This window comes from Hippocampus zosterae, chromosome 7, assembly GCF_025434085.1.
Source record: "Hippocampus zosterae strain Florida chromosome 7, ASM2543408v3, whole genome shotgun sequence".
Taxonomy (NCBI): Eukaryota; Metazoa; Chordata; class Actinopteri; order Syngnathiformes; family Syngnathidae; genus Hippocampus; species Hippocampus zosterae.
In genome coordinates this window covers 3,710,640-3,735,610 of record NC_067457.1, presented here as the reverse complement: position 1 = coordinate 3,735,610, position 24,971 = coordinate 3,710,640, and the positions used below count along the sequence as shown (strand labels likewise).

The 24,971-nt window shown below is 46.2% G+C and overlaps 2 protein-coding genes and 1 long non-coding RNA gene across 8 annotated transcripts; 2 read left to right on the top strand and 1 right to left on the bottom strand.

Annotated features, from left to right (window-relative positions):
* Positions 1-46: 46 nt before the first annotated feature.
* On the bottom strand, positions 47-20,565 carry arhgap44b (Rho GTPase activating protein 44b). Of its 6 annotated transcripts, XM_052072045.1 has the most exons (23): positions 20,267-20,565; positions 12,652-12,691; positions 12,449-12,568; positions 11,862-11,938; positions 11,676-11,787; positions 11,242-11,318; positions 10,942-11,059; positions 10,602-10,670; positions 10,440-10,521; positions 9,894-10,021; positions 9,651-9,762; positions 8,804-8,885; positions 8,643-8,723; positions 7,971-8,084; positions 7,356-7,447; positions 7,067-7,247; positions 6,428-6,445; positions 5,718-5,909; positions 4,441-4,929; positions 3,745-3,851; positions 3,172-3,555; positions 2,957-2,993; positions 2,249-2,400 (listed from the first exon to the last, which is right to left on the bottom strand). In XM_052072045.1, the coding sequence occupies exons 1-22, from the start codon at positions 20,317-20,319 to the stop codon at positions 2,986-2,988; spliced, it is 2,736 nt and encodes a 911-aa protein (XP_051928005.1). In that variant the 5' UTR covers positions 20,320-20,565; the 3' UTR covers positions 2,249-2,400; positions 2,957-2,985. The 6 variants fall into 6 exon arrangements, with proteins under 6 accessions (XP_051928003.1, XP_051928004.1, XP_051928006.1 ...); XM_052072043.1 differs by lacking the exon at positions 2,957-2,993 and having other exon boundaries at positions 47-2,400; XM_052072044.1 differs by lacking the exons at positions 2,957-2,993; positions 20,267-20,565 and adding an exon at positions 13,289-13,398 and having other exon boundaries at positions 47-2,400.
* LOC127604775 (uncharacterized) lies at positions 13,666-16,745 on the top strand. The gene is made up of 4 exons (XR_007963407.1): positions 13,666-14,723; positions 14,787-14,869; positions 16,212-16,393; positions 16,536-16,745. It is a non-coding gene; the product is annotated as an uncharacterized LOC127604775 (long non-coding RNA).
* Positions 20,566-21,036: 471 nt separating the features above from the next.
* Positions 21,037-24,937, top strand: stx4 (syntaxin 4). Its single transcript, XM_052072049.1, has 10 exons — positions 21,037-21,261; positions 22,181-22,285; positions 22,414-22,513; positions 22,607-22,681; positions 22,806-22,876; positions 22,972-23,080; positions 23,167-23,240; positions 23,427-23,564; positions 23,732-23,842; positions 24,240-24,937. The coding sequence occupies exons 1-10, from the start codon at positions 21,232-21,234 to the stop codon at positions 24,315-24,317; spliced, it is 891 nt and encodes a 296-aa protein (XP_051928009.1). The 5' UTR covers positions 21,037-21,231; the 3' UTR covers positions 24,318-24,937.
* Positions 24,938-24,971: the final 34 nt, after the last annotated feature.

Here is a 24,971-nt window from a genome sequence, read left to right as displayed (position 1 = left end):
CACATGACACCCCCTCCCCTTCAAACACACACTTTGATACGAGATGTTCACATTTGTTTTTGAGTCCAAACTTTAATAGCATCATCAAGACACATTGTCACAATTACTTCCAACTTGTTGGGGCCTCCTCTGATGCAAAGTAAACACGAGATACACAATGATTCATTTAGTTTTTTTAGCCTGGACAATCCGCATTTTTTCAAAAAGACAATTCTCGGGCAGATTTAACCTTAAAAAACATTTTTTAGAATAAGAAGCATCACTTGCTTCTCTTCATTTGTATCCACAGAAGGCAGAGATGAGACATTTAGAGGTGGTTAAAAAGCATGCTGGCACACTTTCACTCAGGATACACACACACTTCTATTACCGCCTCCTTTGTCACAAAACACACACAACCTGCCAGGTTTACATTCCAATTAATCGTGTAGAAAAAATAGTGTCACCAATGTGATGACAAGAAATCAGGACACTTACAAAAGCACAAGCAAAATAACATAACAGATGACTCGTTGAATTGTTCTACCTTCGGCTTTTCTAATATTGAAATTGTAAACAGTGCTAATAAGCTGTCACTTCATATTGTGAATGGGGCTCTTTCGTCTCTTTTTCTTTTTTGGGACAAGTCCGGTCCCACAAATAACATGTCCAAGTCAACACGCATTTGTCCATTTCCTTTATCAAATAAATATGGAAAGTTGTTTAAATGGTTAATTGTATAAAACAAAACACAATAAGTACTCTAATATTAAAAATGGAGACATAACTTAAGCGTCCTCTTCATGTGTTCATTTCAGCCAAACCAGTATTCCTATACATCTACATATATATATATACTGTATATATATTTAGATTTAAGTCACTATATACAGAAAGCATGTATGTACACATATGTATTTACACGGCTAGTCTTTGTATTTGTTTTTTGCATGTGACAAGCGAGATGTGTCTGGTCCCACGTGGAAGCTACTCTTCGCCCACCTGGATGTCAAGTAAAAAGCCTTTGCAAGAAATAGATCTGTATCATAAATACTCTGCCCAAAATAAACAGGATGCTTTGCACATCTGTGCCCACACACACATGCACGCACGCGCTCACACACAGTCATCCTCCACGTGGGGGAAAAAAATGTGCATCCATCAACAGGCAAAAGAAGAAAAAAAGTCACAGCCCGCTTCTTGGTGCTAAGAGACTGTTTTCAATATTCGTTCTCATTCACCTAAATGACTTAAGCCAGTGGCTCTCAAAGTGTGGTGTGCATGCTCCCTTTAGGGGTACGATAAAAAAAAAAAAATCACTGAATAGGACGTTTAAACTCTGCCAAATGGCTACATTTATCTACCACAAATACATTTGAATTCAACCATTTTTAAACCTATTGTTAGGTAACTCGATGGAACTTTTTTTTCTGTAGTGGTACTTGGTGTCAAAACATTTGAGAGCCACTGTTCAAGAGAATGACCTTCACTGTCATCAGTCACAACTATGAAACAAGCCATAAAACAGGGGTGGGCAAAGAAAGACCTACAGGCCACAAATGGTCCTCTTCGCTCTTTAATCTGGCCCGCTGAGCATTTACATTGTTATGAGTCAAAAGATTTTCAAATTATTTAAAAAATATATACATATTGATTCCCCAAGGGGAAGATTCGGGAGCCCTGTTACATTTGTTGCATTAATTTAGCTGTTTCCCCCCCTCTATGTTGGTCAATTGATTCAGATTTTTTTTAAAGCGACGTGGACAGTGAAATAGGTTAATTGATTTTTAAATCATAAAATGAAATCCACCCCTGCACTATTTCATTTACTGTATAATCTGTGTTCTTGTGTCAAGAGAAAATAGGATCTGATGTTTGATTAGGAATCATAAATTCTGCAAATGTACACTATAGACAATAAATAGATTTCAGTAATTGAATGTTAACCATCAAGATGTTTTTTTTGTTTGTTGTTGTTAGTTAATTGGCTAAGTATGTACAGCGTGCATGTCTGTTGATGGTACACTCACTCACACACACACACACACATGCACACGGTGCACACACAGGCAGATGTCCATGGCGAGAGCAGAATGGTTGTCGAGATTCCTTGTGGAAGAATTGAGTCCTGCCCCCACTCACGTGTTCCTTGTATGGCGTTCAAGGCATCAAATAAGGCAAACACAAACTAAAAATGGAACAATCCAAAACGCATGAATAAATCAGGAGAGGAAAGGAGCGAAAGGCTGGGGCGTCATAACACTGTGCTCTCCGAATCCTCCCCCTCCTCTGACTCGGTGGTTCTGAGGCGGCTCGAGTCCAGCAGCGCCACTGAGTGCCTGAGGTGGGAGATCTGCGCCAAGTCCAGAAGGCCGTCCAGCTCCATGTTGATGACGGGAATGTCCAGGTTGCAGAAATAATCTGCGGGAGGAGGTGGCAGAGGAAGAGGATGATGAATAAATGTTTTTATTCATCATTCAAAGATTTCTTTGGGGTCGGGATTGGAGAAGATTCCAGGTGGGGGCTGGGGGCCATGCTGGGCAAGGAATGTGCGGGTCCAAATCAGGCATGAGGGAGGAAAAAAAAATCGCAATATGACCAGAGAATGTTCAATAATGTAGCTAACTAGGCTATGTATTTAACACTTTTAACAGTCCTACTGCAGTATGTATCATACAGCAGCAACGCACCTCAAATAATATTGTGTAAATTCAAGCATGGGGGAGTGGGCAGGGAGGGAGAAGGTGGCGGTGACGTTGAAAGCGGGCAGCAGGAGCAAGGCATTACGGGTGCCAAGCCGAAGCTTAGTTTTGCTTAATTTAGCGCATCCCTCATGCCCACACGAGCCATGCGAAATGGGCGCAATGAGATGTCGGGGTTGGATTTATGGGGGGAAGAGAGGAGGGGGGGGGGGGTGTCACCATGTGGCCAAGGTAGGGTTGGAGGGATGGTGGATGTCAATGGAAGTCCGGCTTACCCTAAAAGTCCCTCAAACACAACGACGGCTCAAACGGCTGCAAGTGATCAACAACAATTACGCGTCAGAGCAGTTTGTGTTGAACACACATTTTGTGTCAACACCAACTCAAAAAAACGCTCTTCACGAATAGTGAGTTTGGGTTTCGACACGCACTCGTACAGCCATCTCACGGCGCGCACGTTCACCATTTAGAAGAAAATGACAGCTCCTACCTGTGGACATGCTCTCTCCGGGAGACAAACCATCCAGCAGGCCGGACGAGTGCTCCAGTGGCTGCGGGCTGCTGCCGGGGGTGGAGGGCGGCTGCGGGGGAGGCAAGCTGGGCCTCTGCCGGGGCGGCTTGGGTGTGGGCCGGGGCTTGGTGAGCGTTCCAGCCAGCGAGGGCGGCGAGGACAGAGACGGCGCGCTGGACATCTGGACGTGTCCCAGTGAGCCGATGGTGGCGTAGCCCTGCGGGTAGCCGAAGCCGTACGGCGAAGGGGTGCTGGGGGGCGTGGGCGACAGGCTGACGGGAGACGGCTGGCCCGTCGACTGCTCCGACACGGCCCCCGTCTGGCTGTAGGGGACTTTAGGCGGGATCGGAGCAAGCTTCTTTGCTAGCGGGGGAGCAAAAAGCATGTTTTTAGATTAGAACCACCCCTGGGTGTCTGCGAGCCGAAACGCGGGGGTCCGCAATCCTTTGCAACCAATGATGATGATGTGTCAACTTTTGGAAAAAAAAAAAAGGGCACAACTACAGAGGACTGCTCCGTGGCCAATTAGTGGCATCAGTGATGACATCTTACCTCTTCTCACCGTGTGCGGGCTGTGCTCAGACTGGCTACCAGAAGACAGCGTGGCTTGGAATCCCTTCTGTCCGATCACCGGAGACAGTTCTTTGTTCTTCAGGGTGCTGAGGTGAGACAAAAACTAAATGAGGCGCCAAGCTGATGCCGCCATCATACTCGTATCCCTTCATCGTCGTAATAAAAAAAAAATACATCTTGACTTGACTTATCATCTTAATCATTTTACAGGATAGCCACGATTAGGGTTGAAGGGCAAAACCATCTAAGGGTCCATACGGAAGCTTCCAAGAAATGAGGATGACTGAAGCGTTGCAAGTCGGGGGCGGAGCCATGCAGATGAGTCTTTGACATTCACATGTCAATGACGATATAGTTGTTTTCCTTTCTCTTCATGTTTTTAAATGACGCAGGATTATTTAGTGGACCCCCAAGCTGTGACTCGCAGCTCCCTGGTTCCTGCCCACACGCCATACCTCTTTCATCAGTGAAGGCTTTGACACTTCTTTGTTGCCTAGCAACAGCCTCCTGCATTTCCTGGCAACCGGCACGTAGCCGTAATGACTTGCATTAAAGATGCATTTGATAGCTGCAACAAAAAAAAGGCTGCTGCTTCTCTCTCACCCACCTCTTACCGGAGGGGCCGCACGGAGGGGGAAAGCAAAACCAAAAAAAAAGCGGTGTTCTTGCATTTACCTAGTGGCTTTGCGTCCTCGCTCTCGGCTACAGGTGGCCCAAGGAGGGGGGACGGATAAGGGGGTGCCGGGGGATTTGGGGGAGCCCAGGAATAGATTGTGACGCATAAGAACGAGCGGGGGTTTGATGTAGAGGTGCGAGCCGTTGGTGTCAGCTAGGGGCGCATGCAGGGGCTCGGATAGGGAGGCCTGCTTGTGCAAGGGCGGGGAGCTTTGGGCTCGGGGGTTGGAGTTGATGTCAAGGGGCTGCGGGGATGGGCACAGGGAGTGGAGGAACGGGGGCGGGCTGTAGCCCGAGCGGCGGGGGACGGGCGACGGGCCCGTGGGCACGCATTCGGGACTGCGGGAGAGCGGGCGCATACCAGGGGGTGCTCGGGCGTAGAAGTGTTGAGGGGGGAGCGAGAAGGGTGTGGAAGAGGGGTAAGGGGGGGGCGGCCTCTCCTCCTCGGGGGAGGGGTGGGCGTTACAGGAGTCCGAGGCGTCATCCGAGCTGGAATGATAAAAGAAATGTTTTACGGCGAGCGGGGGAAGCTGCTGAAGAGGAGACTGGGGTGGGGAAAAAAAATTCCTGTTGGTGAAGAAGGGGGGGAAAAAAGAAGCGTCACCTCATCCACTGCAGAGCCTTGCGACAATGGAAGGTGAAGCTGTGAATCATGCGGGGGCTGACGGCCAAAAGACAACATGAGAGCGCTGCACGGGCAGCCAGAGCCCCTTTCACGCCGACGCAATTGGCACATCGTAGGAGTACCGTTCCATCGCCTAGTCACAGTTCGTGTTTGCTGAAAAAAATTCACCTAATCGCTGTTTTCGTATCCTTGATAGGAAGCCCTTAGATGTCACTAGGCTTCAAAAAAATTATATCTTCATGCCAATAAGCTAGGTTGAAGTTGGGTTAAATTTAACCGTGAAGAGCTTTGCTGGCAAAAGAGCTTTAGACGCAAAACGTGAGAGTGGGAAGCTGCATCTAATTATCTAAATGTGACAAGTCGCAAGAGCTGTGTAAACCCCCCCGCTAGGGAGTTCGGTCTGAAAGGCACCGGCGAGTACGTTTCGACTCTACGTTATACCTCATTATGTGCAAATTTGCCAGGGAGACAATGTGAAAGGGGCTCCAAAAAAGTAACATAGTCAAGCATGTTCTGGGGTCAAAGGTTAAAAAGTCAAAGGAAGGTCTTCGGAGGGTGACGATGACAGCACTGGTCTGGGGGCAGCTGCGGGCGCAGTTTTCGGGGGCTGAAACAGGGGGATGGACTGGGGCGGGGGGCACAACAGCCTTACCTGGCTCGCTCGCTGCTAGTGGGAGGAGGGGTGGGGGAAGGGGACCCTGAGGGGTCCCCGGGCGGCTCAGGGGCAAGTGCGTCCGAGGGCGGGGTGGGTGCCCGCACACTTGGGGGTGTGGACGAGGTTTTACGCGAGGATGACGAACCCCTGCGGGACACCCAAGAAGTGTCCATCACCCTGACTCCCATGCTGCAGTGGGACACAGACGCACAGCCAATCACTGCAAAGGAGGGCGCGAGCTTGGGGGGGGGGGGGGTGCTCAGTCAAGGGATCAGCTTCCTCCATCTAACCATTGATGTTTTCAGACTTGAAAGCCTTGAGTTCCTTGTCGACCAACTGGTAGAAGCAGAAGTGCTGATTATAAAAAAAAGCCTAATTGTTTAGTTTGATCATTATTTCTCATTGATTTGCTCTTAATAATTAAAGAATAACAATCAAATAATTAGGTTCCAAACTCGCTATATTTTTATGACTTCATTTGATAAAAATGAACTTGTGAAAGAGTTGTTTGTTTTTTTTTGCTGTCAAACGAGTCCATTGGGTGCCAAACATCACAGTGATGCAACACACACGCACTCAAACATTCAAACACACACACACACACACACACAAAACAAGACCGCTTTGTTCAAAGCCACCGAAGACGAACACCACACACAAAGAAACTGCGAGACGTGATGAAAGGGGCGAAAGGGGTATCACGCTACCTCTGAATCTTCCTGATGCTGCATGGTTCAAATAGAGAAAAAAAAGCAGAAGGGGGAAACGGTGAAAGGTCAACACAACAGACACGTCCTTGAGACCACCCCCCCACCCAAAAAAAAAGATGATTAATTCTCTGAAAGAATAATACTAAACAGAGATTCCAAGAGGACCTAATAATTTTTGGTCACGTTTTTTTCTCAAGTTGAACTGTTTTTAATGGAAATAAAATCGATGATTCCTATCAAGTTCAGAAGTTTCATGGCAAAGCCTTACTCCTTTACAGCTAAGACCGCCGCCGGCTGCGCTCTACGGATCAGAGCCGGGTTCCGTGTTTAATTAGCCGAGCTGCGCCGAGATGCCCCGCTGGGCCCGATAAGGCAAACGAGAGCTTGAAAAGAATGGTGGGAGGATCACAAAAAGTGAGAGAGAGAATGTCTTGACATAATCCATTGTCACTTTGGACTGAAGAGACTTCCTGAAGCTAAAGTCTTCATTTTTGACAGCTCTGTTGTGTCCTGAAGTCGAAATCACCTGGCATCGGCTCGGTGCCTTTCGTGCCCAGCGCTAGGTTAGCTATTTCACCCAATTTGGGTGAATTTTAAACCCGCAGTCTTAAGAGTTGTTTAAGAGAAGCCCCGTACCCGTCTTTCTTGTAGAACTCCAGCATCATGTTGTCCGTGGCGACGCTGAGGGGCCTGCGACTCTGCTCGCTCTGTCGCCGTTCCATCTGCTCCATGTCGGGAGACGGCATGGAGCTGTAGTTGGCGTTGTGGTTGGTGTGCACCGGACTGCCGTAGTTGCCCGTCACGTTGAACTCGATTTCTGGGGGGGAAAAAGCGCAGTGCATCGCTCAAAGTCTCGGGATGTAAAGGGTTCATCTTTTTCTGCTTTCCGAGATATTATTTGAGAAATTCGGTGTTGACGCCTCACCTCCGGGGAAGAACCAGTCGGCGTGCTGGATGATAGGCTCGATGATGCCGACGATCTGCAGGGACACCGTGGTCATCATCTCCGTGATGTTGCTGCAGAGGACACGACGCGCACCATCATTTTGAATTTTTCAATTGTACTTTATGAAAAAGAGCTGAACCGGAACGTCTACTTGAACCTGTTTTCCAATTTAAGTATCTCTACTTTAAACTTCAGAGTACAAATACGTTTGCCAACTCCGCGGGAAACATTAGCAGGGGACGACGGCTGTGAAAGGATAATTAAGAGCTTGATAGATTGATGGCCGACACATTGAGAAGGACGCCGGGGAGGGCGACTCGTTTCCCAAATTGCTGCGTCACCATCCTGAGGAGACCCCATCTTGGAAATGGTCGTCCCGAGGTTTTTATCAGCATATCCAAAAGGACAGCGAGAACTGTGAAGGTGGGCTTGTTGGTCTTGCACAAACTGGGGCTACATTTGATTCTTGAGTTGAAATATACATCTGAAATTGTTGGCTTTGGTCATAGGCTAAGAGTTATATTTTACAGACGTTTTATTGCAAATGAATGTGATCACAATTGACGATTTAAAAAAATGAATCGAAAATGTTACCCGTCGCTGTGCGTCCACAGCAGGTTGGGCCCCAGCACGATGGCGATGTTCCCAGGAGTCATCTTATTCACGTCCTGGTATTCCGTCAGTTTGGACAGGAACTTAATGAGATATCTGCAAACACGTCGCAGGAAGTAAAAGCAAGGTCGTATTGCACATTTGCATAACCTACTTTTCCTCATTTCTTCTTTTCCCAGCGGACTCACGAGAAGAAAAACACGAGATTACTGAGCTGTAGAAGTTTCCCGACAACCGAGTGAAGCCGCGTGCGATAAACTTCCATAAAAGCCTCCCCGAGCTAAACACTACTCCCATTTGAGAATACCCTCGAGGACACAAAAGTGGGCCAGTGGGCCGAGCACGTGTGCGCGTGCGTCCGCAAACATCAGGCAGCTCGTCACGGGCAAACGACGGTCTCTTGCTCGTGTCTGACATCTCCTCCGAGGAGAAGCGCTAAAAATAAACTCGATTTGTAAAGATGCGACAGACACACTGACGCGTGCAAGATCCGGGACCCAATAAGTGGACGTTTTTAAGCTCTTTTCACACCAAACAACTCAACTATTTGAAAAGGACCGAGGATGAAGCAAACATCCATTTTGATTCGTTCTCAAAGCAATTTGGAGAAGGGGGCGATGTCATGTGTTAAAACACAAGGAGCGAAGGTCTTACCTGAAGTTGTTGTTGCTGGCGGGTGGTAGTTTGTCACAAGCGCAGCGGAGAGCTTGCAGTCTCTTGTCCTGGTCCGGAATGCTGCGGGAAGCACAACAAAAGTGAAATTTAGAAAAAAATATTACACAACTCTATCCTGTAGTATGTTTGAGGCTACTTACTTTGAGGCCTGAATCCAGTCGTTGTAAAGCTCAAATGTCATCAGGGGCTCGGGGAGCTCACGGAGATAAGATTTCAAAGCTCCTACAGGACAATGATTAAATTTGTGTCACGCAAGATTTTCTTGTGTCGGAGGAGAGATTTGGAGCTAATTTCTATCTGCAGCCTGCGTGGCAAGGGAAATGCTGCAGAAAAGCGAAGGGCGAATAGGAAACGTATATGCATGCAGAAGATACATACATAAAAAACATTATTCACAGCTACGCAGTGATAGGACAGTTTCACATTGAAGCTGATGCGGGATGCGCACGGGGGATGCGCACCACCCCGCCTACTCCAACTCACAAATTCGATGCGCCGTAGCAGCCGAGTCACATGAATTTGGGATTACTGGAGAGGGATTTGTCCTCGACGCTGGAGTTGTCTCGTCCTCTCGCCTCGACGAGCGAGTGACTTTGGATTTGACTCCGTATTTAACGAGTCGTCTGCACCCTTGCGCTCAAGAATAATTCTTCTCCCATACGGTGCACTGGGGAGCGTGAAAGCTAGGCACCACCGTCTGTTGCTACGCATTCACGACGTGCTGTATTTCCGTCTTTTCAAAACATCGCAGAATGATGAGTTGAGTAAAGTAGCGGGTTGGTCCATTTTTTCACAATTTCTTTTTGGGGGGGTGGGCGCAGCAGTTTTAAGAATGTCTACTGCTAACATGTTTCAGAGTAGCTTGAAGTCATCAATCCACAACCCAATGCTCCTTTTTGGAGCTAGTGCTGAGTTCGCTATTTCACCCAATACGGGTTCCATTTTGACGCAGCAGTTTCAAGAGCGCATAGAGACACATGAGCCCACCTGCGATGGCATGCGGGTCGGCCGAATACTCCTGCACGTCCAGCACGCCGCAGTCCAAAGACGCTTTGAGCTTCTTCAGCTTGGAGGCGGACGGAGCCACTCGGAACAAACCCTGACGTCGGCAGAAAGACGTCACGTGTCACGATGTTTCCGTAACGTGTCGATTTTCTTGTCACAGAGGTCGTGTAAAAGAATCTGTGACATCATCATCCCAGCCCGTGCGTTTGTGTGTGTGTGTCTGACCTCCTCTTGCATGCCGCACTCGAGCAGCATGGTGACACAGGCCTCGATAGGGAAAGCAATATCTCTCCCACTGAGCTCTAAGTGCTCTTCCAGCGGCTTCCCGTAGCAAGGTTTCTCCGCCCACGACTCTGTCAGAACACACACACACACACACGCTTTAGATGCACACTCAGCTGTACAATAATCTGTATTACAGATTTTTGTTTTGTGAAACGTATTTTTGGGGCTGTTGGGGAAATCGATATCACAAATGTTCTTTGTTTTTTACACTCATGTAAATATAGCGATGATTCTAAAAGTGTGGCACTTGTGGTATGTGGTTCCCTCTAGTGGTACATTATACACAAATGACAGATTATAGTTCTGTTGTATTTAACTTTTTAGTACGACAAATTTAAAATGTATTTACTCTTCAAGAACGGTTTGTTTGACCTTCTATTCAAGTCAATTTTTTTTGTGTTATGTTTATTTGAAGTGGAATCATTGAAGTACAGCTTTGTTATTTTTTTTTCTATATTTGAAAGCAGTCTGTGGTCACTTGTTTACCCTGATGCGCTTTAATCTGAGGCAGAATGTTCTGCAGCAGCTCCAGTGACTTCCTGTGGTACTCGGCCTGGACTTCAATCAGCTGCAGGGCACACAAGACATCAGTGTGTGTGTGTGTGTGTGTGTATGTGCGCCTTTGAACGCGCGCATGACTTTACACACCGTCTGGAAGTAGTTTGCGTAGTCGAGCTCTTTGGCCATGGAGCTGTACATGTCTGCAGACAGCTGGTCCTAGTGACAAGAAACAAAATACAAGTGTGTCATCACGAGTGTGTATAATTACAACAAAATCATTCATGACATGCATGCACCTGTTTGCACTGCAAGCGCTACATGGTCACATTTGACCCTTTCATGCACCAATAATGATAACCTGTAAATAACATGATATGCTGTCCACTGAAGTAACCGCTGTCCGTTTTGCCCCCTGAATGGAGAGCGGTCCATTTTAAAACTCAAGACATTGCGTGGCAAAGGTCACACGTCAAGATAAACTCCTGACCCGACAGATCTCCATGCGATTGGCGGCCTCCTCCATCTCCTCCCTCAGGTGGTCGGCCTTGGCGCCGCTCGGCTGCAGGTTGCCGGACAGGCCGGACGACTTGCTGGACTGATAGTATCTGCGACCAATTCAATATACAAAGAGGAATGGAAAACATGTATTCGATCCATTTTAAGGTCCGTGTACTTGTATTTTTTCAACCCTAACAAGTAAGACAATTTACAGCACTAGAGAAACAATTCAAGATTGATCTCAGGTCTGTTTCTTAGCCACATCAATATACTAAACATGCACACTGACCGCGTTCGTGCAGAGTCCATGTCCAAGACCAGTTTGGCTAAATGTTTCCTTTGTTTCTGGATGTTTGGGATTTCCACCTGAGGTGGGGCAAGCAGAGTTGACACTTGTCAGCTGCGAACAAGTGGAACACACACACACATACGCACGCACGCACACGATTGTATGCCGGTCTCATGCGGATTATTTACAAGCATGCAGGTGTCACATTGAGGTAAAGCAGGAAACACAAGGTCAGCGTTCATTTCATTACCTCCACCAAGGAAGCTACATCTTCTTGTATGTCCTGTCACTTCTTGTCTGCAGTTTTTGATTCATCAATCAATCTATTTCTCTCTATTTTTCTCTTTTTTTTTTTTTTTTTTGGCGGGCTCTGGTTAGAATAGACATTGCGTTACAGTGAACGCCTGCCAATTTTCAAAAGGTGGTTTTCGTACCTCGGAGAGATCGTATAGTGGGTCCATGACGTCTCTCTCGATGGTGACTTCGAACAGGATGAGCTCCTGGGACAGTTTTTCCTGCGTCTCGCCGCACAGCTTCAGCATCTTCCTGCGACACCACAACAGATGACAGACATTTCAGGACCGACTGCAGTCTCACCGCTAATGCACTCATGTACTCACCCTAGCATAGACTCGTCCCCGAGCAACGCCGCCCCCTCCAACATGCATTGTGCGAGCGATGCGAGAGGAAGTTTCTTCTACACGAAAAAAACATGAAAGAATCACATTGATGCCTAGCTCCACGTGTTTAGCGTCACACGCTAATACAGCCCTGACAACTATATTTTGGTCCATTTTACTGCCGCTTCTCCTCCTCCTCCTCCCCCCACTTCTCGTCATTTCTGTCACCACGAAAACCAATCAAAACCACCAATTTCATTGAAAGAAGCTTGCCATGGCAGATGGCATCCATGTATTGAGCTAATTACTGATTTTAATCGTTGACGTGAAGGACTTAATTTAGTCAGGCCATAACCTTGTCGAATAGAAAAAAGTGCTACGCTGCCATTTTGTGACATATATAAGCAATTACTCCTTACTAGGCAAGTTGACGTTGGCAACATAGTGACTTTGGAAAAACCATACCCAGGCCTCAAAAGTTTCCAACATGAGGATAAATAAACTGCTTCAGCAAACCTGACAAATAAAGTCGATTGGATCACTAAAGCGGTGAATCGTAAATAAAAAGGTTAATTTTGTTTGCTCACCGACGGCGACCTGACCGACTTCTTGTCCACTTCCACGTTCTGCTGACCCTGCAGACATGCGGCCAACTTCTTGTGGGTGCTGTGTGACACTTGCTTGACCAGCTCCAAGCGCTTCTCCGCCTGACACACGCGGTAACAAAATTCCAACGAATGAAATAATTCTCATTCATTGCTTAGGAGCGCACGCGTCCACGACGACTTACCTGCAGGAGGTCTTCGCTTAACACTTCAGTCTTCTCAGCCCTGCGAGGGAACGGAGAAAAGAAGCCTCATTGTGAGTCAGGCTCAACTTGGAGGGATATAGTTGCCATAGCAACTTGGGAAAAACACACACACACACACCTATTACATGCATGTCACAATGTCGTTTGCTGCATTTCTTATGAATATTGCAGCAAAAGAGTGGAGCAAATGATTCATTTCTGGTTCGACCGTTGACGCAAAGGATTGTGGGAAGCCCCTCTTTGCTCTTCAGTGAACAACGTGAGGAGATATTGAAATGAAAATGGAGAAAAGAGGCTCGATTGAATAAAATCTGAGACAACGCAGCAGTTTGCTGATATCGCAGTGCATTCTGAGAGTTGAAAAGGACAACTTTATTTCTTTTTGTCCGGAGTTCCAACTTTGTTTTCACCTTTCCCAGCAGAAAATCACTATTCATCGTAAATCATAAATTGTGTTCTTATAACTTTTTCTGTTCAGACTACAATATCCATATATATTATACAAAAACAACTCCCCAAAGCCACAAGTTATCAATAAAGTCATCAGCCACATCGGGTCTGTCTTCCCTCACTTCCTGTCCGACATAAAAACAAACAAACAAACAAAAAAACTCACAGAACGGCAGCTCGAGCCCTGCTGATCCGCAGCTTTCTCTTCCACATCCCCTCGCAAGCAGGCGGGACGGTGCCTGCTTTCAGACCCGCCGAGGTAGCGAGTGCGAAGGAGGAGGAGGAAGAGGAAGAGGAGGAGGAGGCGGGCGGATAGGGAAGACGGAATGAGACCTGACTATCTGGTCCTTACGCTTCTTTGCCTCATCAGCCATCAATCTGCCTGATAATTGTCACCGTGACAACGGGGCCCATTGCACAATTGTGGTCTTGTGTGTGTGCGTGCACACGTTAGGGTGCACGGTACATATTTTTGAGTGCACATATGCTAGTGAGTGTTCGCATGCAATTGTGCGTGTGCACTTCCTCCGCCTTCTCACAGACACACAGTGTCAGCCTCAATGTCAGGATTAGCAGCGATGTGACTAATAGGTCTTTCAGTCTGCGCCCATTGTTAACCAGCCAGTGGTCTCCGTGGCAACCACAGAGCAGGAGGAAATACTTTCTGGGATGATGTCATCGCCGAGCAGGCAGAATAGTCGCACTTTGATACTGAATGAGTGCAATTTACGCGGCGGAGGCGCGCTATTGTGGAAAAAAGCCGTGATGAGGCCAGAGGTTATGATTGACGGCTGCTTCGAGGGGACGACAAGGTAGGAAATGCGCTTGAGACACACACGTACATCGTTCGGAGTCGCAGAAGCAAATGTAATAAATATTAAGGCAAAACTGAATGAATGCGCTTCACACGTTGAGACGCATCATTGTGTAAACAAGCTGTGGCGGCATGGGGGCGTTCTGATTGACAGTTGCTCTCAGGAAAGACGTCAGTAGGAATTCCACTTGACACACACACACACACACACTTCTGACATTGACAGCATAATGTAAGCTTGACTGATGGTGCATTGAGACAGTGAACTGATCTGATGGGCTGACAATCTGTACGAGTACGCAATTTGTCGCCAACATCCGAATGATGAAATTGTGTGTTGCAGTAATCTTGGAAAACGGAGAGAAATACAACACACTGCTGAACCAGGCACACACACACACAATATACTGCTGAAACAGGAGTCACAGAAGCAAACGTAATAAATATTGCCGGCTATCACCCCCCCCTCACCCACATCACCCCACCACACTGCACTGGTGCTGTTGGTGTTGTACTGGTGTTGCACGCCAAACAGAGTCATGTGACGACAAAACCCGGCCTAGAGCTGGAGCTGGCCCAGAAATAGGAGCTCATCAAAATGCCGATCATGGCCCAAAGTTGCCAAAGTGTCCAGCGGCACCCCGGGGAGGGACTTACACCCCCCCGGCCCCACTCCTCCAACCTCTCTACACAAAGACAAAGCAGGCTGCGCTCCAAATTCTGCCACCGTACCTCAATCCACTTCGCGCCAAAACGTTATCGGGCACGGGATCCAATCTCGGCAATGGTCTTCATGCGAGACACAACTGTGCCCTGAAGTTGACAGTCGACCATTTCATTGCTTGTCAAGCTCACCTGCAACCCTCATAGGACAAATATTTTAGATCACGGACAAATGGGAAAAGAAAATGTGAACTTCCTGTCGTGGATCTGGTGAGTAAGTGCTGAGGTTCTGGTTCAGATGCAGATCTTGCTGCAGCAGCTCGACCTTAAAACTTCAACGTTTCTCTCACCGACAGCATCAATAATTCAGAAGGGCTAAAAATAACAACAACACTTCTGTGTCTCTGTGAAGACGGAAAGGAGGAGGTGTTTAAAATGTCTCTGTCAGGGAACTATAGATTCTTACATGTATTTAGTTGGATGTCCCTTAAGGAAAGAAAAGGGGCCATTTTTGACTGCGATTGACAATCAATCCAGTGCTTCTAAACTGCGACGCAACGATGGACAGTTTCTTTGCGGCGGTTATTGGCAGTGAGACGAGTGTTTGCTTTCCAACCACAAAACAAACAAAATGTGGCTGCAGTGGTGGATGGTGTGTGCGGGTATGCGCTGTGGAGTCAAGGCGTCCATTCAGAAAAAAAAAAACTGCCGGATGACGAGTGTAATTAGCATTAGCGCTGTAACATAATAGCACTAATGACGTCATATCGTGAATAAACGCATACCGAAATATGGAAGGAGGGGTCTTAATAAAGCAAACATAGCAATTCCTTCTCCAAAACCTTTAGGAAATGACTGATGAAAATAATAGTACATGAATTTGACAATGCAGGTTTTCTTCTGTACCTTGCCAACAATGACGACGCATCCTGATGTTCGCCTGCTTTTACCCCATCAAGCAGATGTGTTGCAACATCTCGAAGGATGCTCTCTCTCTCTCTCTCTCTCTCTCTGTAAAGGCAGCTCAACATGTTTGATGAAATAACGCGAGAGGAGGAGGCTCCTGTGCGTTTTTCAAAGCGCTAACTGGCCTCAGGCTCCTCTCAGCTCCTCTTGGTGCCGCGTGGACTCGTTACTGCGAGTGCCCAATAAAGCAGCGAGCGCCATTTAAAGTAGGGGAGATATTTATGGCGCTCCCCGCAAGGCCTCTCCTTCTCGTTTCGACCCACATTCCACATTCCTCGACGTTCGCAGGAATGGGACAGGGGGGACTTGACTGACGCGACCCGACTCGAATCGGACTTAAGCCGCTGATTTTGGGACTGCGGAGTTGCTCGGGCTAAAACTTAAGAAAGACTGAACGATTGTGAATGTGCTGGAATTGAAGAGAATCAAACTTGGTTGAATTAGTTAACACAAGTACAAATCGTGTTGAACCTTATGCTAATGATGAGTGCGGTAGCTAATGTATGAATACAACCGAGCATAATTGTGCGAAAGTTATGACTTGACTAACCCAAGTAATGACTAGACATACTTTGAAATTTATTACGGAGGCTGCTTGATTTATTCGATTTTTACCACCTTCTTCTTTCTTTTTTGAAACTGTCAGCTGTGCTTTCTGTTCCGTCCGGAGGGGCGCTGAGGCCTTCTGAGGAGAAACATACTCGCGACGGCATCCACAAGACGACGCCTCGGGATGTGCCGCAGCTGCTACGTGGCGAAGCGCGAACGCGGCAACGCAATTAACGGGAAGATGAACACGCTGTACGAGGATGTTATTTGCTACTGATGGTGAGTAAACAACTGACTTGCTTACTCAAGGAGCCTTTTGTCCACTTGACCTATGAAAGTTTAAAGGCATGAGTCAACGGCAGTAAATCTTGAATGTTTAGCGTGGGACATGAATAACATCCACGTCCACTCTTGTGCCCAGACAGAACATCCTAAGATGCGCTCACCAGTCCCGGGAAGGAACGAGGCGGCCGGTGGGAATGTCCGCTGAGCACTGACTCATCACCTGACTCACGGCGCGAAGGCAACATTCCAAGACCTACTTTTTCCTGGTCCTGAAATGTAAATGAATGATTATTAAAAGCATTCCAAAATAAATCATTACATTATGGAATTTTCTCTGCTATCACAATAAAAAAAGACCATATAAGTCAGGCATTTTTTTTTAAGTTGTAATTTTCTGCAATCAAAAGAAATCCTAATATTATAAGATTCAGAATATAGATGATGGGCTGCCAACAGGAGATGCCTAGGCAACCTCAAATTTGGAGCTGACTGGTCGAGCGTGTTGTCCACACGTCATGTGATCAATGTCCTTGGGTGGACCTTCATCAATGTCGGCTGACCCATCTCAGTCGAGGGTCATGTCGACACACGGACACGGGGAATCACCGCGATTGCCGTTGCCATAGTTACAAGAGGCCACCGCCGTTGCCGTGGAAATGCCTGAATGAGGTCACGCAGTACGTGGCGCCTGCCTGTCACTGTTCCAACAGCTCCAAATAAAATAAAAGATGCAGCTGTTTTTTTCGACATTCCTGAATGAAACGGAACATTCCAGGAACTGTCCTGGCTCTCATCAAGCTACTCCTAGCATCGCTGAAGCGCAGCACCCCACCCGGGACATCACTTCCTGTCCTGTAAGTGCTCCCAGCACAAAGCGAGCAGGAGCACGCCTACAGCTGGGTGGCTAACGTCACCTCGAGACAGCCCTGCCCCAGTCGCCGCGGCAACATAGGCGTGTGCCACCACAGCTGCATCAGACACAAAGTCAACGCTCTTGAGCTTTTTGGTGGCCATGAACGCGCCACAAACTCGTCAATGACGTCCGAACGGAACATGAGTGACAGGAAAAGAACTTTGAACGCCATCCACCATTTTCCTGCCCACATGTCACTCGACTCATGAAGGTTGTGTGCGTCATGGGGGACGGCAGTGATGGGATTACACACGGAGGGCAAACAGTGGGAGCGTCCCCCATCTCTTTGTCATGCGTCCATCTAATCAGAGGGAAAGCTCCTCATCCTCATTGAAAATAAGCCGCAAAACCCCAGTCTACTAAGCTCGCTTCGGAGGGTCACAAGTAGCAACAGAGCGCAGATGTTTCTCATCACCAGCGTTACAGGAGGATACACACATACATACATACTGTATATCCAGCTACAACATAGGTGAGCAAAGTTCTGCCGGCGGCACACCGAGCATTTACATTATAAAGAGCACTGCGATATTTGTTGCATTCATTTCTGTGTTTTTCCCTTGAAATTGCTTAGTGACATTTTATTTATATATTATATATTATATTTATATATAAATATAATTAAAATAATGTTTCATTCTATTCCATCATTTGTTGCGACAACTGATGGTTAATTATTATTATAATAAAATGAACTATGTTACCATTTGAATGCACTTTTATTTTATTTTAGTCCTTTTACATTTGTTTCATTAATTTCTGTACAATTGGTTGATTAAAAAGATTTAAATGCTCATTTGTGGCCAAAAATTGGGCGCACTGCACGCAAAAAATACAAGTAAATAATATAAATATAATTCCTGGAGAGGTTGGTGAAAAATCAAGTGCACCTTATCAAGAAACACAATTCCGAGCACATTAATTACTCCAGTTTCTAGTCAAGGTGCGCTCCATTTGTTTAGCAGGACGTCCAAGTTGTTCTTGAGAATGGTACTGAACTCAAGTATTTTATATGCACGTTATACCATTTTGTGACCACAAATTCCTAATGTCTGGGCCTGCGTACTTTCTGATTTCTGTTCAATTTGGACCAGCGCCTCGTCTCGGCATACCCAGCCTTGAAACTCCCCCTTTCTCTTTACGGCATCATCGCCATGGAAACCGTGAATGAAATCGAAAAGGACACGTCATCACCCCCCACTCGTACTGCACGCTTTGGGTTTACACTTTGTCGCTCAGTCACACAGTTTAGGCGGGATTAGCGCTGCACGCTAGCTGTTTTGGAGATGAGCTGAACTGCGTCTGAACCTCTGGCGACCCACATCTGGATTGGAGTGACACCATTGGGGGAACAAGTTTCTGTGGGGGGAAAAATGGTTGTGCGGCCATCTTTTGATAATTACGTCTGAATAAAAGAGTATATTTCATGATGTGGCTTTAAGGTCACAATCACAGAAAACACTGGTGGCTTCTAAGTAAAGCGGGATCCCAAAATCACACTAGAGATTGGGCAGTAGGATGCATGACCTTAAGCGCCGTCCTGGGCAAGCTAAATTCTTGACAGACCATATTAAATCTGATATTGCATGTATTCCATATATACCATACATAGGACTTTTGTCCTCCTCTCAACACGCTAATTGTGTCACCTATGAGGTAAGTCATTATCGGCATGTTCCACCTCACTGGGCTCCATCAACCACATACTCACACCCAAAAAAATAGGACAACACTGCCGGCATTTCTAAATTAAAACTAAACGTGATGATGATGAGCTTCTGAATCTCACTAGTATCTTTTCTTTCATGGCTGGAATCAGCACCTCCTGTCTGCAGGCCCAGCTCCAGTTTGAACAAACACAGAGCCCGTTGGTCGATGCGAGGCGACAAGTCGACCCACTTTCTCACTGTGGTTGATGCGTCTGCGAACAACAAACAGGCCTCCGCCAAGGCCAAACAGCTATGTTTGATAGTGGTACATTATTCCGTAACAGGCAGGAAATACACATGGTAAGCGGTTATGAATACTAGTCTTGGACTTGTGGAACTCGTGGCAGATGGGTGTTCCTACTTGATCAGGTGTCGCCAATACAACAATTTGGAATTTTGGAAACAAAGAAAGAAACTACTGGTGTACTGAGCAAGAGAAAAGGTGGGCCAAGGATATCAACAGTAATGGAGAAAACAAGCAACTTGTATCCATCATGGCGTGCAACAACACAAGCTACTCCACAATCACTTAGCCTTACCAGGAGACAAAAAGAAGAGAAGAATTAGAGTACCTGCCCTAAACCAAAAATGTGTAGCGTGTTTCTGCACTTTGTAGGTTCAAGCAGGATTAATCACATCTTCTCTCATCAAGTGTGCGTTTAACCGGTACGGCCGCTTAATACTTGGATGCCCTGTTCAAGTCTGGGATTAAAAAAGATTTTCTGGAATCCAACACCAAAAGAAGAAGAGGGAAAAAAGGCAGTTTGTCTGCGGGAACCAATCTTAAAATTAAAACAAAACTACAGCATGGAGACACAGCGACTTGATAATCTATAATCTCAGCAATGTAGATAGATAGATAGATAGATAGATAGATAGATAGATAGATAGATAGATAGATAGATAGATAGATAGATAGATAGATAGATAGATAGATAGATAGATAGATAGATAGATAGATAGATAGATAGATAGATAGATAGATAGATAGATAGATAGATAGATAGATAGATAGATAGATAGATAGATAGATAGATAGAGTACCTAATCAAGTGTCCTCAGTGATGATTGTCAGATCAATACGTGACAGCCATGCAAGTGAGCCCCCCCCCCCTCCTTTATAACTGCAGAGTGCCTAAAGGGTGGGGGGCATTGCCCATTCCTACACGGCCATCATGCCCGCGCTTGTGCGTGCGCGTCCAAGCCGTCAATCACACGACGCGACCTCCATCCATCCATTCCTACCTGCCCACTGTTTGGTTGGCGAGCTGTCTCATTCGGTTGAACTGCTTCTTCATTTTGTCGTCTTCTTCTGCGCCACACGAACTCCGCGGGGTCTCATTGATGTAGTCCGCCGCCGTGACAACCACGCCGAGCGACCGCTGCTGCCTTCATGGCGGCGACGACGAGGGCGGCCGGCCGGCGTGTGTCCGTGGGCCGCCTCATTCGCTCGCTCCCGAGGAGATGGCGGTGGTGCTTGTCGACCGAATTTGCGCGTCCGTGCTTGGCCACTGACAGTTCCCGCTCTCCCTCCCCCTTGCCGCTCTTGACGCTGGAGGCTCGGGGCATCATGGGAAGTGTAGTCTATCAAAACACAAACGTTCAATTAAGTCGAATCAGACAACTTTGATTTCTAAAGGTCAAATAAAATCTAAATTTGTCTTGTATAACACATTTGTAGTTGTTTCATATCAATGGACCTCCGTTTGACCCGATTTTAGTGGAATACATGGAATGTTTGTCGTTTTTGTCAGCATTTTTGAAGAATCGTTTGGGGTTTTTTTTCTTCAGTACATTTCAGTGGGCGTTAATTCTGGATTGTCCCTGTCCCCGCAAAATACATTTACAATTTACATTTTAATATTTGTTCAATTCTCCTCATTTCCCACCTTGCTCTTTCCAGTATTGTACATAATACTGTACTGCACAATTAAAACTGTTGGGCTAAACGCCTGTTATTATTGGTGAAATTACACAGCGGCGTCCCTTGAGGCGCTAATGAGTCAAATGTCTGCTTCTGCCCATCAACGGCATGTGGAGAAGCAGAAAGAAACGAAGCCCAACAAATGAACTTGTTGAATGACAACCAAACTAAAAACTTTTCACCTTTTCATCGCCAAAGTTCTTCCAGCCTGCTGAAAAGTCGGCACACTTTGGCGCACCGCCGCGGCGTCTCCGGCACAACTCTGCACGGTTAGAAGCCAACAAAAATGCGGGATCGAACGAAAGAATTGGGAAACGTAAGTGTGAGGAGTACTGCAGTACTATATCTGCAGTAGCCCTTAGCTTTAGCTTGCTAGGTTTGCAATTTAGCAACCACTCGATTAACGGTTCCAAATGTCAACCTTCACTACGCGACAACTTTCACATCAGGACATAATCAAATCGGATTTAAAATGCCCTTAAGGTCATTTGACCTTTTGATTTACCTCCATGCTCGGTTTGGGCGTTGTTTTACCGGCGACTTCCGCTGGAGGATGTGCAAGAGGGTCGGCCAGTCGCAGTGGTTCTCAATCAAGACACATGTTTAGCATTCGGAAAGTCGGCACACCATACACATGACACAAAAAGTGGACACACGGGTTAAATATGTACTTTCTGCTACCAACCTGATGAACATACAATTGTTATAATGGTCACTACAGCCTGCTGGCATCCATAGGTGAAGAAAGATACAGTATTTGATGCAAATAAACCATTTCCGGAACAATTATTCCCGTAAAGCCTGAACCATTAAAGAAAAAAAAAGACTGAAAATTCAAAATATTTGGACCCGTGGGCCTTTATTAGTTATTTTGGATTAACCAAACATATTTTTCAGCCAAAAATCCATTAGTGTGGAAACCCGTTTCTGCTTTGAGTAAAACAGTTCACTTTTTTTTAACTTTAGCATTTTTTTCTGGTGTAACAAAAATCACCTCTTTACTGGCAGAAACAGCCTTCCATACATTTCTCCATCATTAAAATGTTTTTATTTTTTACTGGTGGAATGGGAAAATTTAGAATCACAAACTGAATTGTTTTCTGATTTAACTTTTTTTTGGGGGGGGGGCGGACTGGTGAAATGGGACAACTCATCACTTTTTTTTCCTGGCATTCAAGTTTAAAGGCTCACCTTACGGCGTTTTCTCACTGTCTGTTTTCTTTCCACATGCGCAGAAAGGTGACGCGTCAGATGACGACGATGAGGGCAAATCTCTGATGATCAAACCTGGAAGCTCTTCAGCCAAGGTGGAAAAGGACAATGAGAGCTTCTTGAAAAAGGTGAACACAACTTTCCATGAGTTTGTGACTGACCTTGAAGAGTGGCTCTTAAACTGGGGTCTGTGAGCCGTAGAGCCACGGAGCTGATTGACAACTTGGTAAAAGTGCATCTGGTTTGGACTGTGTAGGTGCAAGAAATCCATGAGGGTCTTTACAGCTTTAAGAGAATGGTGTGCGACCTCGAGAACAAGCAGAAAACGGTTCTGGGTGTAGCGCTGCCCGAGGAGGGTAATATGTGCTTGTCATGATTTTGTGTGCAACATGTCAAATGTTCACTCCACGGGACAACTTCGTTTCTTAAGCGCGTTGTCATCTTTGCAGGGATGAAGAAACAGCTGCAGACACTCCGAGATGAGATCAAGACGCTGGCCAGTCAAATCCAAAGGAAACTGAAGAGTAAATGTCACACTTGAAATCAAGACTTGGAGTTAATTAATCAGATTGCACTTTTTTGGTAGCAAACAGAGATGTTGAGTTGTCTGTGTGTTTGACTGACTGACTGCTTGTCAATGCAATGCAGGCATTGAGCCCAAAAAGGGAGACGACGATGCTAAATATGTGTCCATCAACGCTCGCATGCAGCGCACTCAGGTAGTGCCGCACACTCTTGAAAAAATATATATATAATTTACCACAAAAGGCTTTTTGACCTGGGCACTTGTCTCCGTATTTTTCTGTGTCCGCAGCACGCCGTCCTGTCCAGGGAGTTTGTGGAGCTGATGGGCCACTGCAACACCATCCAGGCGCAGTACAGAGACCGCAATGTGGAGAGGATACAGAGGCAACTCAAGATCAGTGAGTTGCACACATGGTGCCACCTCTTTGGCGCGATGAGTTGCTCAAACGATGATTTAATAAACAGTGCAAACTTGTTTTGTTAGCTGGCACCCAAGTGACCGATGAGGAGCTGGATTCAATGCTGGAAAGTGGCCAGACAGACGTTTTCACGCAAAATGTGAGTACAGCATTTTGAGTCATAGTGAATTTATGTTTAATATAATTTTACGTCTTTATTGTATGCGTTTGGAATTGGAACAGGACCTTGGAAAAAAAATTAATTGCAATATTGAGGGAAAGAAATCTCACTGAGATGGGTCTGTTGTCATATTCCGAAACCCAAAGTGTTGAATTTGTGGGTCAGATTCTGAGCGATGCCAAAGCCACGAAACAAGCGCTGAACGAGATCGAGTCACGGCACGACGAGATCCTAAAGCTGGAACGAAGCATCAAAGATCTTCACGACATGTTTCAGTACTTGGCCATGGAGGTGGAAGCTCAGGTCCGACATCCACCTTTACTTCTCACCCCCACACACTGCAGATCTTTTTTCCAACTTCTATGCTTTCACAAAATATATTTACATAGGTATTCCAGTAGTACACTTAAGAATGGATTTAAAATGTGCTAGAAAGGAAGTTGAAATGCAGAACATCTTGTGTCCTGCAGGGGGAGATGGTGGACCAGATCGAGCACAACATCAAGCAGTCGTCCAACTACGTGGAAAGGGCCAAGGAGAACACTGAGAAAGCGGTCACATATCAACAGAAAGCACGCAAGGTAATGTTATTTATTGTCCATTAAAGGAGATCACACCACTGATCCCTCCCTCCGTCCCCCATTTTTAACCAATACTGCAATGCATCATACCGTTTCGGTCGTGTGTGAGTAACATTCTTTAGTGTCAGTTTCAAAATGAAATAAAAACTATAATGAAAAATCCCAAACTATGATACGTAACCTTGCTCACGAACAAAATTTTTTCACTCGCGCACACGACTGAATCGCTCACAATAAACTACGGTGTTTTCATATTCACTACGGAATAGCTTTTAAATTTTGGGGTCGGGGGTCTCACACACTCTGCTCAAACACACTGAACTTTTTTCACTCATTTACTGAAACGCTATTTTGCACGTTTGACATCACACAACTGATAATTTTTGTTCTGCCACAGAAAAAGATTTGGATCGCCATCTGCTTGGCCGTGGTCATCATTATTCTCGCCATCTCGCTGGCCGCTACCTTCTCCTGACGCAGAGGGTCGCCTGTAACGCTTGGGTTTGGATCTGTTACAAATATGCCCGGCGCCTTCCTTTTGCCTCTCTTAACACATAGTTGGCCTTCCCCTGTGTTGCTCGTCCCTGTAAAAATGTTCCATGAATCAAGACCAGGACTGTTATAACAGCCCCGCCCCCTCCCAATCAGACTGGAGCCTGACTGGCGCTGATCAATCAGTACTCAGGAATACTTTGTTTTATAGAACAAAGGGGGATCTCTTTTATAACTAATTGTACATATTGTATGGCGCTGTTCACACAAACGTTACTAACTGCCCCAGTGTAATTATGTGGTGTAAATACAGATGTTTGTATCCCCACGGCTCCTCCCCGTTGGATTTTTAATGGCGTCGTGGACCAGTTTTTGTATTTGTCACTTGAACTTGGGACGTGTGGGATGTCAAGAGCATATTCAATTGTTAAAGGCCTCATCATGCACTGAAATGGGTTTTTTTTCCCCTCCCTTCCTCCGCTGCTTGCAGTCAAACTCGCGCTGTAGTTGGTCTGTGCATTTGCAATGGAATAACTTGGAAGATTCATTTGAGAAATGTGTATTACTGTGGCTTTGGTCTCAAAATAAAACGCTGCCATCTTCCCTGGTTTTGCGTCATTCAAAGAGAACAAGTGTA

Bases quoted from the DNA above. Each gene is read 5' to 3' on its own strand.
- arhgap44b (XM_052072043.1), bottom strand. From the start codon at position 20,319: ATGAAGAAGCAGTTCAACCGAATGAGACAGCTCGCCAACCAAACAGTG. The intron at 8,724-8,803 runs GTAAGTAGCCTC...TGCTTCCCGCAG, and splicing joins GACTGGATTCAGGCCTCAAA to CATTCCGGACCAGGACAAGA. The intron at 7,248-7,355 runs GTGAGGCGTCAA...TTTCCCCCCCAG, and splicing joins CGACTGGTTCTTCCCCGGAG to AAATCGAGTTCAACGTGACG.
- stx4 (XM_052072049.1), top strand. From the start codon at position 21,232: ATGCGGGATCGAACGAAAGAATTGGGAAAC. The intron at 22,286-22,413 runs GTGAACACAACT...TGGACTGTGTAG, and splicing joins ATGAGAGCTTCTTGAAAAAG to GTGCAAGAAATCCATGAGGG. The intron at 23,081-23,166 runs GTGAGTTGCACA...TTGTTTTGTTAG, and splicing joins ACAGAGGCAACTCAAGATCA to CTGGCACCCAAGTGACCGAT.